We start from the raw sequence: 19,306 nt of genomic DNA, 5'->3' as shown, positions 1-19,306 counted from the left end.
CACTCTGCCCCTGCAATCAGTTTACTTGTCATGGGGGAGAGCGCGGGTCCTCTGTAACTGCACAAGCAACGACGGCGCCACTGTCACGCCGGCCCTGGATGGAGTATAGAGTGGTAACAAACAGATTAGATAACTAAATTAACTACGTTGTTTCCAAACTCCTTCGTTTTAACGCCTTCTGGTAATAACTCCACACTTATGTCTATTGCATCTCAGTACTCACAGGTTCGATAATAATAACAACAACAACAACAACAACAACATTTGTCCTTATATAGCACAGACAGTGAAGGGAGCGCTGTACATAGAGTTTGTCACTGCCTTGTAGACTTTATAATCTAATTTTGGTGAGAGATAAAGTTACTTGCCCAAGGTCACAAGGAACTAGCACTTTGATATCAACCTCGCTCTCCTGCTTTTAAGTCTGTATTATTGTTTTCAGAGTAACTGAACAACTCTTTAACTTACTGATCCCTTCTTCAGTCTCCATGCATTAGTGCCCCGATCTGCACGATCACAGATTAATGAATAAACCTAATGTGTTTGCCTATACCTCATCACTTATGACCGGCATGAGTAGTCCCAGTGCCTCAATGTACCGGCAGTCTTCTGTTATCCAACGGAATCTGGTCTGGAAGTAGCGTTGGATAGTGAAACCTTTGTAAAGGGAGTCCCAGGTTAATCAGTGGCGGTGATCGTTGGATAACGCATTCCGGCGTCAAAAACAGCCCCTAGGGTTGCCTTGTAATGCGTTGGATATGCCCTTCGTTGTAAAGTGAAACGTTGGATAGCGAGGGCTACCTGTAATGTTCATAGACCAGAAAACTAACATACTGTACTACTGAATATACTGGTAGAATTACCATTGTTTTTTCTCGACTCTCCGCAAGTTTCCTCCTTTTGTGGATGTGCTTGCCAGGTGCAAGTTCAACTTCACTGTAAACATTTGACGCATCTTCCAACAGAACAATAGGTACTTGGCTAGGAGTGTTCGGTCCTTTAATGCAAAAATGGCTCAAATAAACATTGGCAACCTTGGATATTTGTGCTGCTCTAAACTGGCAAATACAACAAATAGAATTAGCTACTTAAAACACATTACATTTAGCTTTTAATATTACAGAAATTACATCCAAGAAATGTATCAAGGTATAAACCTGATATTTTATATACATTTCATCACCTGGCAGGACATTCCTCAAACGATATGCTCATGATAAGGATAGCCTTATGAAGGTCTTACAAGGACACACAAGCTACGCTGAAATTATTAAATGAATAGCCCCCACCTTTTTATACAGAATGCTCTTCTGCTTATGTCATATGCAGAAGTATAAGATGTTATATCTGTATATAAGCACAATGCCTGTCACTTTATTGCAAAGCTGTGTCTAAAATGCACAAGACTGGCTCATAAGTTGATGAAATCAAATCAAACTCTGGACTAACTTAATACCAGTGTGACATTAACGAGATCCAACAAATAAGTGTCATTTTATGGTAGTAACTCAGAAGTATTGTTGCTCGCCATGCAAATTAAGATAAAGAACATAACACAATGGAAAGATATTTTGTTGCAATAATGTTACTCGCTAGATTAAAAAAGGAACAGCGAAACAATAAAATGACACATAATTTAATCCTCAGCGAATTAAATATATAGCTGCATATAGCAATATATACAAGCCGTGTCCTGAAGGTCTTGCGTCTAATTGGTGTCTCATGCACAGGGAGACAGTGACTTGCCCAATATGAGAACGAGCTGGCACACTATTACACTAGGACACTCCTCACATGTTTGGAGAACTAACAGCATATTTCTGCTAAGTCTTTATTTTTATAGCAAATATCCTGCACTTGGGGAAACCTCAGGCCTTTAGGGAGGAAATGAATGAACTTGCACATAAATCCGTACAAACCTTGGAAGAGGGATGGTTGAATGCTGCTGATGTACTGGAAGACATTCTTGAAAAATACAAGCAGAGTAGAATAAACGACTTGATTTTTATACTTTGCATGGGCTTCATTTTCAAAGTTGCTGATGTACCTGCAGAGGTCTTTCATTCGATGCAAAATGTCACCAAAACTCCTAAGTGAAACCAATGTATGACTATTCTTACTAGACATTTACACAGTAAAAGACAAACATAATCAAGCTCCTATATGCAAACATACGGCATTTTACTTAAGTGTTGAGCCATACTCATACATACAGATCTTTGTTGAAAGGCAAAGATTCTAACTCTCTAAACAATCTTTTACCCTTGAAAATTCTGCATTTGCAGCACTGGGTAAATCTATATTAGTATTAACCGATCAATATGATTTACATTTCTTACTACTTGTGCGGATAAATTCTGTTTCAGAGCACTCATGCTGTACACTTTCAATTAAAATGTGGTACGAGTGCTGTATGCTGAGAAGATTATTTATACTACCCATTTTCAAGAGTTTTTCCCCAGTCAAGTTCGTAGCAAAATTTGAAATGCTGCAATTAAAGTAAAAAATGTTTAGAAGTATTCACTTCCAATCATCCAAAACATATTCCCTTTATCTCAGAATAGTAGCCGTTTATGTCAAGATATAGAGCTGATCATCACTATGCCATTATGCAGAGACTGACTGCAAAACATGAAGTGTTGCTTTAAACAATAGGAAGCATTTTTTTTGTATCTACACAGCAATATTTAGGATTAGTAATTTCAACAAAGACTTAAAAACACCAATGCCTTACCTGGTTCCCTTATCCATCTGCCATTCGCATCTCATCCCAACTACGGACAAGATGTTAAACAGTCTTTCCCAAGGGTCTACTATCTGGGAAGACTTCTCAGTCAGACCTTCAATAATGTATTTCTGGGAGCTGCGTTTTGTTGGAGACAGAAGGTCAGGCGTGTCCTGTGTACCTAGATAGAAAGTTTCAGCTTAGTGCTACACCAAACACTATGAAAATCCAAGAAACTAATTTAGCATGGCCTCCTTGCCAAATAATACCGATAGCATTCTCGGGAAATAGTAGTCTCACTATATGGTTAAGAGGGTTTTCCTGCAGTGCAAAAATACTGTATTTTTTTATGTGATCGCTAGACAGATGATACAAAAGTGGGTGCTTTCAGTTCCTAAAAACATGACAATTTGGGTTTCAAATAAAATAAGGGAAAAAGCAATAAAAAAACATTATAGGGTGAAAATAAAGAGATAAAGCTTCCTTCTCATCATTAAATTCAGTTTGCGCTTCTAAATATGGCCGATGGGTTCATCAATATAAAATTATGGTCTAAGGTCCCACCAATGTAACAACTCATGTGAGAATACCAATAGCAGCAACTCATAACACAATTGTTATTTTTTATTGTTGTCGTTTAAATTGACAATTGAACCAGCTGAAAGGTAGCTTTTAGTACAATGATCATACACTGTAAAGGCGTTGGTAAAAGAAGTATGGCACGTCTGGATAGCAAGCAATGTTTACCAACGCATTTCACAGCCAGGAGACGTTGATACAACAGCCCCTTCGGTCTCCAGGATATCTTGATGATATGTTATTTAAACTAATATTTAGCATTTTTAGCAGAATTGGTATTTATATCATATGCCAATGTCTAGACAGCCATCTCCATAACATTAAAGCATCCCGATCAGTGACAATCTCGTTCACAAGACAGTTTCAAAGGTTTATAAATTTGACAGGCTTTTTAAAATTTGAAATCAGGGCAAAAGGAGCCATAAAAAGAGACAACACTATTGCCGAGATCTGCATAAGGTATTGGCTAAGTAGTTTGCTTAAAGTTGTATGTGAAGGGAAGATGGCAGAAAGTGCAATTAGTGTTCATCCGATATCCAATTAGAATCTTTATAAAAAATACATATGGCTGTAGTCTTTACACATGTCCCACTTTTTTGTTAGCATTTAATCTGGAGCATTGCCCGTTTTCCAGCTTTGTCATGCTCCTAGAGCGAGCACATGATGGGCCTGGTGCCTGGACACTGAAAACGCAAGTAGGAGGTGCTCCACTTCCATTTAGATCCAGTCAGTTCGATATACCCCTAGGAAACAGGCGAGTGCCCATGACGTACCTGGTACATTATACGGGCACTCTAAAGGTTAAGAAGATTCTTCCTATTCTTAGGTAGCGGGGCCATCTATACAATGCAAAGTAAACGGTATGTCCACAAAGAGGAGAAAACCCTCCACGGACCAAAGTGTACTAATGGCAGTAACCTGTTTAAGGGGTTATACCTGGGCGATTCATACTTTCTCCCCCTTCATAATAGGACACCTATATGCAGAGGCGGAACTGTAGGGTCGTGCGAGCGGGGCAGTTGCCCTGGAAGCAGCCACTTAGGTGGCGCAGGTCAGGCTGGTAGTGAGGCCGGGGCAGCAGTGGAGAAGGAGGATGGGGGCAGCTGAGGAGGGCGGAGCCCGTCCCAACGGTAAAACTCAGAAGTTGGTCACAACTTCCGGTGTCTTCCGCCAAGACAGGCTCTGTTCCATCCAACAGGCAGGGACTGGGGAATTTTTAGCTGAGAGATGGGGTGAGGAAGGAAGAAATGGATGGACAAGGGGGTGGGGGTGCCAGAAATGGATGGACAAGAGGTTGGGGGTGCCAGAAATGGACGGACATGAGATTGGGGGTGCCAGAAATGGACGGACAAGAGGTTGGGGGTGCCAGAAATGGACGGACAAGAGGTTGGGGGTGCCAGAAATGGACGGACAAGAGGTTGGGGGTGCCAGAAATGGACGGACAAGAGGTTGGGGGTGCCAGAAATGGACGGACAAGAGGTTGGGGGTGCCAGAAATGGATGGACAAGAGGTTGGGGGTGCCAGAAATGGATGGACAAGAGGTTGGGGGTGCCAGAATTGGATGGACAAGAGGTTGGGGTGCCAGAAATGGATGGACAAGAGGTTGGGGGTGCCAGAAATGGATGGGCAGGGGGTGGGGTGCCAGAAATGGATGGACAGGGGGTGGGGTGCCAGAAAGGAATGGAGGGGCTGTGGGGGAGCACAGATGGTGGAACTTGCCCAGGGCGTAAAAATACACAGTGCCTCGGCCTATATGTATTTAAAACAATATTTCAACATTGGTTTCTAAGACTTGGGTGGGGCTTGATTTCCTCTGGCTACTCTCTTTTGTTGGACGTCAGTGTGTGTTCAACAAGAGTTTCCACTGGCCAAACTTTGTTTTCAAAAATAATCTTCTTTCCCCTTTACTTCCATTTACTTCTCATGGTCAGATAAGTAGGTAAACAACCCCAAAATATTTGAAAGCTTGTAACTTTTTCACTACTTGTTGGTCCAATAAAAAGGTATCATACGACCTGCTCCCTCTCCCTCCTTTGTTACTACATGGTCAGATAAATGTAAAGAAACACATGGTTAACAAACACTAGCATATGCAGAAGCCCCCGATGAAAAGGTATATGTGCTTAATTTCCAAAGCAGCCAAATCTTATCTTTCATCAGGGTTACATTTCTTATGGAAGACATTTCGATTGGCAAATTCTTGACAAAACGTTAATATTTGGTTAACTTCCAGTTATTGCACCAATAAGTGGTCACGTAGATAATATAGGTATATTACATGTAAAATTAATTTCATTAAACAGGAACACAAACAAAATAATAATGATGATGTTTTACCTTGACGCTGGCTTTCTGCCTGTGGAGATCGCGTTACATAATTGATATAAAATTCAGCAGCTTTGTTTAAGTACTTATACAACAGGCTGGCAGGCAGACGAACATCTAGGTTATTAATAATGAGTGGGAGAACATCACAAACTGTCAAACAGAAGAAAAATGTTCGAGTCATAACGCATGATAAAGATAAAAAGTCCAAACGCAGTATCAATGCTTAACCCTTTCATGGGGGCTTGCAATGAATGGACTTAAGAGACCCAACACAGATAACACGTACACCCTATTTCCTCCATTCTAAGACGCACCTTTTTTCCGATATTCACATGTCTGAAATCGGGGTGCGCCTTAGAAATCGACGTATTTAAAAAAAAAAAAAAGTGTCTACAGTACTAACCCCCTCTTTTCACTTACCATGTTTCAGGAGAGGTCCCATGTCGGCGGAGGAAGAAGCAGACGGCAGGAAAGGTCCCACGTCTGCAGTTAAATGAAGATAATAAGAGCAGGAGCACACTGTAACCAGAAGTCAGACACCGGTCAACTTCCGGTGTTAGGGTGCGCACCTCCCCAGCCGTTCCCCTATGCCGCTCTGCTCCTGCTCAGCTCTCCTGCTATTAAGATCTCCTACTGCCACCGCCCGCCTTCTGTCCATCTTCAACTATCTGCATACGTGGGACCTCTCCTGCCGTCGCCGCCCGCTTCATCCTCTGCCGACATGGGACCTCTCCTGAAACATGGTAAGTGAAAAAGTAATTTTCCTCGATTTTAAGGGCCAAATCAATGGTACGTCTTACAATCGATGGCGTCTTACAATCGAGGAAATACGGTAATGGTCACAGCTACCACTAGTTACAAAATCAAGCTCTGGTCACCTCGTTTGAGGGAAATGGTTACGACGGACAAGGTCCGTCAGCGTTTCACATGGGGAAAGACGATCACATATTTACCACTTTGCAGCAAGAAAACGGTGTGTCACGAAGGAATCCCGACTTCCTTCACTTCTATTCCTTAACCCACCCAGTGTCCCATGACACAGCTTATGCAACATGGGGTCTGGCACTCCAGAGGCCCCAGTGACAGTGGCTACGTCATGGGCTTCTTGCTCGTTTCCTCCTGTGAAGCGCTGAACGTGCTTTGACCGGATGAGGAATGGAAAAGGAGACTCCTCCACTGTTCTGTGGTTAGAGTCACCCGATCACCTCTAGGAGCGATCATATGATCGCAATGTGTTGAGGGGCTGTGGCACTCTGGTGCCACCGTTCCTCAGGTGTTCACAGGGTTAAGAGAACTGCCAAGCACATGGAGAGCGGTTTCCTTATTTACACCGTGGTCTTCTTGACAGGGCTTGCGTGCGCGTATATAAAAGGATTGATCGCTCCCCTCACAGGAGCGAATGGTTTTGCCACTAAACGAATACGCTTTTTTAGTATGCCAATTCTAAGAAATAAAAAATATGTATTGACCATATTTTCAGTGTACTTTATGCATTTTGCAAAGGTTTTTGAGAATATATAAAAGTCTAAAAAGTGGGGCTTAACTCCAGTCCTCAAGCCTCCCCAACAGGTCAGGTTTTAAGGATATACCAGCCAGCTTCCGCACAGGTGGCTCAATCAGAGGCTACTTCATTATTTGGACAATTCCCAAATCTGAACTAAACTATATCATTGCCTAAACCAAATAGTTTGATCGTTCAAATGTAGATATTTAGCACAAGTGCTAAAAGCAGCACTGACACCGAACCCTTTCCCCCCCCCCCCCCAGCATGGGAACCACATTACTTCCAGCTCCACTGAGCCTCACTCCCCCCACTTACCCAGACATTTACTGGCATACTTACTGGTGTTTAAGCGGGGCATTTTAATATCCAATAGGAAGCCCACGGATGTCATTGCAGCAACCTATTGGCCCGAGGGACCACAGACGTTTTGGTGGCATTTTAAGTTTAATTAGAAACAATTATTATTATTTTTTTAAAGATCACACTTCTTTTAGTACTCCCTGTACCGGATCAAATGAACAGTGGTTCACCATATCCATGTCAGGGGGTCTGTCTGATCCTATGGTAGATCCTGTGGTGTGAATATAATGAATGGTAGGAAGGCAGCGAGGCACTCAAAAGTTGAAGAAAATGTTACTGTATTGAAAATACATATTGCTCTGACGCGTTTCAATCACCACTGGGACAGAAACGCATAGAAGGAATATGTATATTCAATAAAGAAACCTTTTCGTCAACTTTATGCGTGCCCGTTGCTTTCCCACCATTGAATTCACTTACAGTTTCCTTCAGCGAGCTTCAACACTGGTAACTAAACTAATACATATCTTGTGAGTTGGGGGGTGCGGGGTCCCCAGAGCAAAAAAATAATGTGGTTCAGCACCGTAGAACCTCCTGGCTCCCATGCTGCAATACAAAATAAAATCCACGACAGGCGGGATTGTTACTTTATTATAAACGTTTTAAGAAGTTTAAAATCGCTGTTGTTGGAAATGGGGGAGCACAAAGGAACCACACACAGGAAGTTTTGTTTACATTTTACTTACCAAATAATTTTCTGAAACAGTTAACAGGAGATTCCTGGTCTTCCATATTCTCCGCTTCTAACAACGTTTCCCCTAAGCTGACCTGGGGTTAAAAAAAAAAAAAAAAAAAAAAAAAAAAAAAAAAAAAATGAATTTGGACTGAAGCGAGACAAAATTGCCATAGAGAAATACTCCACTTCTTTAGTATAAGCAAATCACAGAATTTAGATACTGAAAGTAAATATGTACATATAAATTTGAAAATCAGGCACGCTCAGGACCAATAGATATAGAAAAAAAAACTTTTTATTTAAACAGGATCAGCGTTTTGGCCCCCTCAAGGGCTTTTCCCATGTAAGGAAGTCCTAGAGAGGACCGAAACATTCATTTTGTTTAAAAAAAAAAAAAAAAAAAAAGGGCCTGATTTACACGCAGACGCAGTACCTGGAAAATCATTGGACGGGGGAGGCCCACATCCAGCAGTGGATTGACAAGGCCTGAAGATGATGGTATAAACACACATTAAGAAAAGGAAAAGTAGGATTTCGGCAGCTTTTCCTACCCCATGTTGTACCACAGTTTCCGGGAAGCGTCTCAACAACAGAAGCAGCATCTCTGCCCGTTCCAGTGTATTAAAACATTGCTCTGTAGCTTTTAACAACATCTCGCATTGCACTCGACCAGGAAGAGTTTCAAACAAACCTGAAAAATAAAATGAATTGATAATCCTCAGAACATTATCATAGCATCACACCTGGGTGCATGGACTTTTTACGCCCGTGTTGTGCAAACATAACTCACTAATGAAGTGTTCTGTATGAATTTGTCTTTACTCAATATACACAGATGTAGCCGCTGTTATTACCGCCATTAACGCGTCTTGTCTCCTTAGCCATTGTTTTCAATGGCACTTCCGGTAAATAACAGGCCGGCATTAATGCAATACATATCAAAGGGTGCAGTAATGTCTGCCTCATCTGTATAAGAAAAACCCTGTCATGCAAAGCACATTTTTTTTTGCCAGCCTGTCACAGTTCACACCAGACGAGTGCCAAGGATGCTGGATACAAACATGGAATAGAAAACAAGACGTAGACGCCCTTAGTATTTAACTTTATAATCTATGCAGTTTGTGAGAGTTTAAGCCTACAGAAACACAACTGATCCTGCTCCGTAGTATTTAAGGGCCGTTCTATAGTGTGCGCGCTTGCTGCGCCATGCGCACGCGCGGCATTTATAGTTGGCTGAGGTTAGTCAGCCTTTCTATAATAGGACCGCGCGCGCGGCAGGGAGAGTGGAACCGGCCGACAGGGGTGAAGATGAGAAAAATAATGAATTTGCGCCGCTGAAATGTGTATGTGTGTGTGTGTGTGTGTGTGTGTGTGTGTGTGTGTGTGTGTGTGTGTGTGTCTATATATATATATATATATATGTGTGTGTGTATACAATTAATAATTTATTAACTTATTTACTTCAAACGTATTTATAACACACACAGTACCTCAGTCGCTCACAGCATACACACAAAAAGTGTGCGTCACGTGCACGCGCGTTCACACAGTATATTACGAGCCCACATACATCAGGACCGGAAAGTTGACTAAACAATGGATACTGAGGAATAACAAAATAAGAACCGATTGTGTATCCGTGAAGTAGGGAGAGTCGAAGTTTCAGTCCACACATCTTAACAAAGGTCCATGTGAGGACCGAAACGTAGATCCCTGAATAAAGCGCACTTTCTTTATTTTTTCAAGCCCACAGGCGTGCGTGCATTTGTTCTATTTCGGTGTATCTATGAAAACAGTTTGACTCGGTGACCTATTTCTGAATGATCTGCGCACCGGGTATCTGTTCTCTGCTGGAAGCAGTATTGTGACTGATCGATATATCAGAGATCAGTGCGCTCAGTCCTTATCTCAGCACATACAGTACCTCTCAAAAACTGAGTCTGCTTATCCTGCGAGTCATTCCGGAGGGCTGCAGTAATTACACCAATTTCCCTCCACACTACTGGCTGCTCAGGGAAGTTCACAAACCTCAAGAAAACATTTAAAAACAATAACATTATGTGTTAACATCTGCAAAAGGCAGGGGGGAAGGTACATTTTTAAGTCAACAAGTGGGTTCAGCTTAGGTTTGTATCTTACACATCTAAAACAATACATGTTAATACATTAAATCCCAAGTCCTAAACTTGCATCAATGTTGAAAAAAAGAAATGTGTTTCTTTAAAATATTAGCTCCTCCTCCAATTGCATATCAGTTTTGCTTCTATTTTCACAATGAATAATTAAACACAGGCACTAGGAATAATAAAAAAAAAATGTACAGAGGTTTATATATTGTAACAACGGATTTTTCACATAAATACTGAAAAAAATATTGTTTTAAATAAGTTTCAGTAGTTCACTTGCTAACTGAAGTTTATGGTCATTGTCTTTGATTCCACTTTAGTTAATTTTTCTGTAGATCCAATAACTGGGAATGTTTGTAAATACCGTACTAATATTAAGGAGCCGGAGGTCAGACCCTTCTTTCTTTTCCCCCTGGGACAATATAATAACATTTAAGTGTTTTTATTTGAATTGTCTGTAAGGTTTGAGATGGGTGATACACTGGTGTGCTGTTTCTTCACTTGGTGGGTGTGGCTGGCAGGTTATTTACGGTCTCACTGTGTGGTCTGTAATTGCTCTTGGAAAAGGTTCCATCAGGAAGCCAAAGCACTGAGCTAGTAAAGACACATTTATTGTACCATTTGGTGTGCCTGCTTTTTTTGACATCTAGACAATATAATATCTGGATGAGGTGTTATATCTAGAATAGTGTGATATATACTACTTACATGTCGTATAACAGTCTGCCAGCCGATGCTGTTCGTTCCGCATTTCTTTCAATACTGTACATCTCGTACTGCAAAAAGAAAACCAAAACTTTTGTTGTTGCACTTATTGTGCTGTCTATCTTGTAAAGCGCTGTATACATTGGCAACCCTATATAAATAAAAATGTACATACAATAGTCTCTATGTGATGCATCTTTCAGTCTCACTTCGTGGACCATGGCATCACTCCTTGAACATCTGGTCTTATGGACTTCAACTATCAAAACTTATTTACATAAAACAATATTTTATTTTCATAAATCCAAAACTCGGCAGCTTTTGTAGTGTCATCCCATTGCAGTACCTGATCATGCTTTAGTGGGCTGTACAGCACTAGATTATATTATACTATTTTTGAGCATTATGTGCAGTGTTGTATTGAGCTGCGTACTGATGTGCAGTGTTGTATTGTGGTGCATGGAAAAGTACAGTGCAGTAATGCATCTCTTTCCCCCCACCCCCTACGTTATGTGTCAGTGCAGTAATGCATCCCCCCCACCCATGTCATGCATCAGTGCAGTTATGCATCTCCTCCCCTGTCACGTACGGCACCCTGCTAGCACGTGACCTGCATACGGGACAAGGGTTAATACTCACGCTCGCAAGTGCTCCCATTTTTCCCCTCTGCAAATGTCCCTCAAACGAGGTATATATCTCCTCAATCCGTCCCAATATACCACCGCCACAAACAGAACACAAGTGAGCACGTGACAGATATGCAACCAGGGTTAATACACACGGCTACTCTAGCCACCCCACCTTTCCCCTCCGCAAGGAACCAATGAGTTAATATTAACCCCTACTCAATTGCAAATCATAACTATCCACTGCCACCCCGAGGGGATGAAAATATGCAAAAAGATATCAGACTAATATTTGCCAGGGCTCCAGGTTCCTGTTTATTATAGGAAAAATGATGCACTTTAACACACCAAAATCAGTTACAGCAAAAATGTGTCCGTATGGTAATTATTCTCCCCAGAGCATGCAATCAGTTCATTCAGAGTCCTAAGCATTACTTATTAAATGTTTTAATATAAATAAAAATAGTGTGTTTAGATTACAGAAAAGGTATTACAAAAAAAAAAAAACCATACAGTTACAAGCTTCTTAAAAATAGAAAACATAAAAAGAAAACCTATACTTTACCAAATATCATAGATTTTCCCCCAGAGAGGTCACTAGTAAGAGACGATGAAATATCCCATATCTGGTCTCAAATACGCCTCTGTGGACATCTGATTTTCATAATACTTGCTCAAACTTAAATACAATTCTTTCCCATTGAACACAACCTAGACCCAGCCCCTGTCGTAAACCAGTGGTGAGATTGACAGTTTTCGACAGAGCCAAACACCTCCCACCACAGGACGGTTAAAACTCCTTTTCCCTATCTAAATGTACTCATAACTACAGATTCCTGACAAGAGACAGACCACACATTTTGTATTTGAACCGCAAACCCCAGAGGGATTAAAATACACAGTATCTCATGACCTTATCATGACACCCCATGTCAAGCATCAGGGCAGTAATGCATCTCCCCCCCCCCCCCCCATGTCAAGCATCAGTACAGTAATGCATCTCCCCTCCCCCCATGTATTGTATGTCTTTAGTTATGTAGCGCCATTAATGTACATAGCGCTTCACAGTAGTAATATACGTGGTAATCAAATAAATAACAGATCATGGGAATAAGTGCTTCAGACATAAAAGTAGCATTAAGGAAGAGGAGTCCCTGCTCCAAGGAGCTTACAGTCTAATTGGTAGGTAGAGAGAACGTACAGAGACAGTAGGAGGGAGTTCTGGTAAGTGCGTCCTTACCAGACGCACTGGTCTGGGGCCAAGTGCAGGGGGCCAAGCTTTATGTATCATGTGTTCAGTATAATCCACAGTGCTATTCATATGCTTGTTTAAGCAAGTGTGTCTTAAGGTGGATAGAGTCAGTGCTAGTCGGGTATTGAGGGGAAGGGCATTCCAGAGGTGCGGGGTAGTCAGTGAAAAAGGTTTAAGGCGGGATAGGGCTTTAGATACAAAGGGGGTAGAAAGAAGACATCCTTGAGAAGAACGCAAGAGTCGGGATGGTGCATAACGAGAAATTAGGGCTGAGATGTAATGAGGGGCAGAAGAGTGTAAAGCTTTAAAAGTGAGGAGAATCGAGTGTGAGATGCGGGATTTGATCGGAAGCCAGGAGAGGGATTTCAGGTGGGGAGACGCGGAGACAGATTTAGGAAAGAGCAGAGCAATTCTGGCAGCAGCGTTTAGGATAGATTGTAGGGGAGACAGGTGAGAGGCAGGAAGGCCGGACAGCAGGAGGTTACAGTAATCAAGACAGGAGAGAATGAGGGCCTGAGTCAGAGTTTTAGCAGTCGAGCAACAGTGATCTTAGTGATATTGCGGAGGAAAAAGCAACAGGTTTTAAAAACGTTTTGAATGTGAGAGGAGAATGTAAGAGAGGAGTCGAGTGTGACCCCTAAGCAGCGTGCTTGGGCTACTGGGTGAATGATCGTACTTCCAACAGTAATGTGGAAGTCGGCGGAGGGCCATCCAGGATGATATAATAGAGAGACATTCAGAAACTTTGGTTTGTACAGCAGGTGTAAGGTCGGGTGTTGAAAAGTAAAATTTGTGTGTCGTCAGCATAGAGGTGATATTTAAACCCAAGAGATGTTATTAGGTCACCTACAGTGAATGTGTACAGAGAAAAGAGAAGAGGTCCCAGTACAGAGCCCTGGGGTACCCCCACAGAGAGATCAATAGAGGAGGAGGTGGTGTTAGCAGAAGAGACACAAAGTACGATGGGAGAGGAGATCCAGGATAGAACTTTGTTCCGAATACCAAGAGTATGGAGAATGTGGAGGAGAAGAGGATGGTCCACGGTGTCAAATGTTGCGGATAGGTCGAGTAATATGAGCAGAGTGTAATGACCTCTGTCTTTGGCAGCATGGAGGTCATCAGTTATTTTAGTGAGGGCTGTTTCCGTGAAGTGAGCAGTGCAGAAGCCAGATTGTAGAGGGTCTAGGAGAGAATAGGTGTTGAGAAAATGAAGCAAGCGAGAAAATACAAGACGTTCAATGAGTTTAGAGGCAAAAGGCAGGAGGGAGAGAGGTCGATAGTTAGAAGGACATGTAGGGTCAAGCTTGCTGTTTTTGAGTAATGGTATAACTATTGCATGTTTGAAGGAGGAGGGAAAGGTACCAGAATAGAGGGAGGTGTTAAAAATGTGTGTGAGGGTAGGGGTTATAGTAGGACCAAGAGGTTTTAGGAGATGGGAGGGAATGGGTTAAGAGAGCAAGTGGTAGAGGGAGAAGAGGAGATCAACGGAGACACAGCCTCCTCTGAGACAGTGGAAAAAAGTCAAGGAAGGCAGGAGGAGAGTTAGGAAGAGGTGTAGGATGGGAGGAAGAAACAGGGGGATCTTCTGACGTATGGATTACACCTTTTCCTTAAAATAGTCAGCAAAGTCCTGAGCGGAGATGGAGGAAGAAGAGGCAGCTGAGGGTGGTTTGAGTAGAGCGTCAAAGACAGAGAAGAGTCAGCGTGGGTTAGACTTGTGCGTGTTGATTAGTGAAGAAAAGTAGGCTTGTTTAACTTGTGAGAGGGCAGAGTTGAGACAGGATAGCATAAATTTGTAGTGAAGGAAGTCTGCGAGAGTATGAGATTTCCTCCAGAGGCGTTCAGAGGAACGAGTGGAGGAACGTAGCATGCGCGTGTGGGAATTTAGCCAGGGTCTGGGGTTAGAAGGGCAAGGACGGCAAAGAGAAAGCGGGGCATGTAGATCAAGAGAGGAGGATAAAGCAGAGTTGTAGTCCTGACCAGGTTGTCAGGGTCTGTAGCAGAGCTGAGAGAGGAGAGGGAGGAGCGTAAAGTGGACTCAAAGTCAGGTAGGTGAATTGAGCACAGGTTTCTGCAGAACTGGGGGGTAGATGGAGTTGGAGAAGGGGAGAAGAGAGATAGAGAGAATGAGATGAGGTGATGGTCAGAGAGAGGAAAGGGGGAAATTGAGAAATCGGAGAGAAGTTTTTAGTGAAAACCAGGCCGAGGTAGTGGCCATCCTTGTGGGTGCTGGCTGCAGTCCACTGTTGAAGGCCAAAAGAAGAGGTTAGAGAGAGAAAGCGGGAAGCCCAAGGGAGAGAGGGGTCATCGATGTAGCAACTGAAGTCCCCAAGGAGAAGAACAGGGGAGTCTGAGGAGAGAAAGAAAGAGAGCCAGGATTCAAAGTGAGAAAGGCAGAAGGGGAATGAGTAGGGGAAGGTGGGCGATAGATGACTGCCACGTAGACATGGAGAGGAGAGCAGAAGATCTGGACAATGTGAGCATAAAAAAGGAGGGAAAAGCAAGAGAGGGAGGAATAGGAAGGGTTCGTAACGGCAGAGAGAGGAGAGCAGGAGCCCCACACCTCCACCCCTGCAATCAGGGCGTGGAGTGTGGGAGAAAGAAAGGCCACCATAAGAGAGGGCAGCTTCCAGAGCAGAGTCAGACTGAGTGAGCCAGGTCTCAGTTATAGCAAATAGGAGCAGAAAGTGAGAGAAAAAGAAGTCATGCACAGAGAGGAACTTGTTAGAAAGGGAGCGAGCATTCCAAAGAGCACAGGAGAAAGGGAGAGAAGAGGGAGGGTGGCAGGGGATGGGTATGAGGTTAGAGGGGTTGACACCAGGAGTAGAGGTTGCATTTGGCAGGGGAGGACGAGAGCATGTAGGAATAAGGCAGGGACCAGGATTGGGAGAGATATCCCCAGAAGCAAGGAGGAGAAGCATGGATAGAAAAAGAATATGCGAGGATGATTTGTAGGGGTGTGATTTAGTGCAGGCAATATAGCTATGCAGTGTCAGAGGGCGCAGGTAAGAAAGAAGTTCATGTGAACTCAGAAGTGGTGAAGAAAGGAGAGATGGAGATATATGAATAGAGTTAGAGACATAATGAGCCTGGTAGAAGGAATTGTATAATTTGAGAAGTGAGGCCACAGCAAAAATAAATGGAAAAGGCAGCATCACAGCAATAGTTAAGTTCTGGGAAGTGCAGTTTGGGATAGATAATATCCTCCTTTCCAGCGTTGTCCAAATACAAGAATCAGGGCCAATAGGTGTTGTCCACTTCTTCTTCACTTCTTTTGAACTTCCTTTTAAACTTCAGTTGTCCTGTCCTGCCACTTGCCATGTCAAGCATCAGGGCAGTAACGCATCTCCCCCCATGTCATCAGTGCAGTAATGCATCTCCCCCCATGTCATCAGGGCAGTAACGCATCTCCCCCCATGTCATCAGGGCAGTAACGCATCTCCCCCCATGTCATCAGGGCAGTAACGCATCTCCCCCCATGTCATCAGGGCAGTAACGCATCTCCCCCCATGTCATCAGGGCAGTAACGCATCTCCCCCCATGTCATCAGGGCAGTAACGCATCTCCCCCCATGTCATCAGGGCAGTAACGCATCTCCCCCCATGTCATCAGGGCAGTAACGCATCTCCCCCCATGTCATCAGGGCAGTAACGCATCTCCCCCCATGTCATCAGGGCAGTAACGCATCTCCCCCCATGTCATCAGGGCAGTAACGCATCTCCCCCCATGTCATCAGGGCAGTAACGCATCTCCCCCCATGTCATCAGGGCAGTAACGCATCTCCCCCCATGTCATCAGGGCAGTAACGCATCTCCCCCCATGTCATCAGGGCAGTAACGCATCTCCCCCCATGTCATCAGTGCAGTAACGCATCTCCCCCCATGTCATCAGTGCAGTAACGCATCTCCCCCCATGTCATCAGTGCAGTAACGCATCTCCCCCCATGTCATCAGTGCAGTAACGCATCTCCCCCCATGTCATCAGTGCAGTAACGCATCTCCCCCCATGTCATCAGTGCAGTAACGCATCTCCCCCCATGTCATCAGTGCAGTAACGCATCTCCCCCCATGTCATCAGTGCAGTAACGCATCTCCCCCCATGTCATCAGTGCAGTAACGCATCTCCCCCCATGTCATCAGTGCAGTAACGCATCTCCCCCCATGTCATCAGTGCAGTAACGCATCTCCCCCCATGTCATCAGTGCAGTAACGCATCTCCCCCCATGTCATCAGTGCAGTAACGCATCTCCCCCCATGTCATCAGTGCAGTAACGCATCTCCCCCCATGTCATCAGTGCAGTAACGCATCTCCCCCCATGTCATCAGTGCAGTAACGCATCTCCCCCCATGTCATCAGTGCAGTAACGCATCTCCCCCCATGTCATCAGTGCAGTAACGCATCTCCCCCCATGTCATCAGTGCAGTAACGCATCTCCCCCCATGTCATCAGTGCAGTAACGCATCTCCCCCCATGTCATCAGTGCAGTAACGCATCTCCCCCCATGTCATCAGTGCAGTAACGCATCTCCCCCCATGTCATCAGTGCAGTAATGCATCTCCCCCCATGTCATCAGTGCAGTAATGCATCTCCCCCCATGTCATCAGTGCAGTAATGCATCTCCCCCCATGTCATCAGTGCAGTAATGCATCTCCCCCCATGTCATCAGTGCAGTAATGCATCTCCCCCCATGTCATCAGTGCAGTAATGCATCTCCCCCCATGTCATCAGTGCAGTAATGCATCTCCCCCCATGTCATCAGTGCAGTAATGCATCTCCCCCATGTCATCAGTGCAGTAATGCATCTCCCCCCATGTCATCAGTGCAGTAATGCATCTCCCCCCATGTCATCAGTGCAGTAATGCATCTCCCCCCATGTCATCAGTGCAGTAATGCATCTCCCCCCATGTCATCAGTGCAGTAATGCATCTCCCCCCATGTCATCAGTGCAGTAATGCATCTCCCCCATGTCATCAGTGCAGTAATGCATCTCCCCCCACACCTGTATGTTGAAGTCCTGTGGGTACAGTGTACGCGCGGTGATAAGCCAGGACCTGGCCGCGCACACGTCATCCTTCACCAGCTCACGCGCCCTCCTCACCAGGAACTCGCAGTCACCGAGACCCGCCATTCTCCGTGAGCATCTCCCAGTGGGACTCTGGCGTCACCTCCTGAGCGACCACTAGAACTTGTGCAAAAATTCTGCCAACCAGCTTCTGCCAACCAGCTTCGCGTGCGGACGTCATAGAACGCGACACAGGAACCCAGACCATCCCTCAGCAGGCCTGTAGTGATGCCTACGTCACCATGGCAACAGAGCAGTGTAATCTGCAGACTGATACTGTATATATACTGGGTTATCTGTATATATACAAGAACTTTATCACAGTTCAGGAGGGGCCAAACTGCCCAAATAGGGGCAGCTCTAAAAGCCCAAACCCTAGTACTTTATTTAAAATAAAACATAGATTTGGGGATTTAAACACGTTTTGTACGATATCATTCTTTCTAACCAATTTTGAGCTTTTTGATTGACCTGTGCAGGCTAGGATATATGTATATATATATTTTGTCAGTACCATTTTTTTTGCAAAGCTAAAATGTAAGTATCTATCTATCTATCTATCTATCTATCTATCTATCTATCTATCTAGATAGATAGATAGATAGATAGATAGATAGATAGATAGATAGATAGATAGATAGATAGATACTTACATTTTAGCTTTGCAAAAAAAATGGTACTGACAAAATTATAGGCCATTTACTCTATTCTGTTTAACATGCATGATTACTCTTCCATGCATTGAGTATACTTAGTAGTAGTTCATTGTGATAGTATTAAGAGCAGGCCTTTCCCTAGATTATATGCCGCCCTTACGCAAGTGCTATTCTTTGACGTCACCCAGTTCTGCCACCGAGCAGCATAGTGATTATACCAAGGAGAGAGCAGGCAAGGTGGTGTGGTGGAAGCGTGGCCGTGAGTGGTTCGCCCTCTGGCTGGAACCACTCACATGAGGCGGCCGTCGCCAGCCAAGAACAAATCTGCAGATCGCGCCAGGAGATAGCCGCCTTGCAGTTCCATGCGACGCGCACACCGCAACTAGGGTTGCCAGGTGGCTTGTCAAAGAAAGTTCAGTCCGCGCTCTTGCTTCCTAGTGTTGCAGAAATTGATTCTTCTCCCTCTTGCTGCTCCTTTGACTTGAAGTGTCTCCCCTCACTCCAAGAAACGGACTCCGGTGGAAGACCCCGCCGGTGAACCAAACGACCAAGAAAAGAAGCACAGGAGCGTACCAAGGTAAGGATGATTGTAAAATGTATTTAATAACAAAGCAATAAAATAACTTACATGTAAGTAAGGGTAAGTGCATGTCCGAATCTACGAAATGTTCAACAGATCGGCACCATCATCAGTCAAACGGGGGCAG

General features: G+C 43.9%; 1 protein-coding gene across 3 annotated transcripts in view; it reads right to left on the bottom strand.

Annotated features, from left to right (window-relative positions):
- INTS10 (integrator complex subunit 10) overlaps positions 1-18,062 on the bottom strand; it is a 34,821-nt gene extending 16,759 nt beyond the window's left edge. Inside the window, exons 1-9 of one of the 3 annotated variants that reach the window (XM_075605306.1) lie at positions 17,881-18,062; positions 11,007-11,074; positions 10,097-10,200; positions 8,724-8,863; positions 8,183-8,264; positions 5,642-5,782; positions 2,735-2,906; positions 1,920-2,089; positions 864-997 (exon numbers count right to left, since the gene is read on the bottom strand). In XM_075605306.1, the coding sequence (XP_075461421.1) occupies positions 864-997; positions 1,920-2,089; positions 2,735-2,906; positions 5,642-5,782; positions 8,183-8,264; positions 8,724-8,863; positions 10,097-10,200; positions 11,007-11,074; positions 17,881-18,009 (1,140 nt within the window). In that variant the 5' untranslated portion in view covers positions 18,010-18,062. The remainder of the gene's footprint in view (positions 1-863; positions 998-1,919; positions 2,090-2,734; positions 2,907-5,641; positions 5,783-8,182; positions 8,265-8,723; positions 8,864-10,096; positions 10,201-11,006; positions 11,075-17,880) is intronic. The other 2 variants (XM_075605315.1, XM_075605324.1) reach the window with 2 other exon arrangements.
- Between the last annotated feature and the right edge of the window lie 1,244 nt (positions 18,063-19,306).

This window comes from Ascaphus truei, chromosome 1 (assembly GCF_040206685.1).
Source record: "Ascaphus truei isolate aAscTru1 chromosome 1, aAscTru1.hap1, whole genome shotgun sequence".
Lineage (NCBI taxonomy): Eukaryota > Metazoa > Chordata > Amphibia > Anura > Ascaphidae > Ascaphus > Ascaphus truei.
The sequence above is the reverse complement of the archived record's forward strand: the minus strand, read 5'-3'. Positions and strand labels throughout refer to the sequence as shown.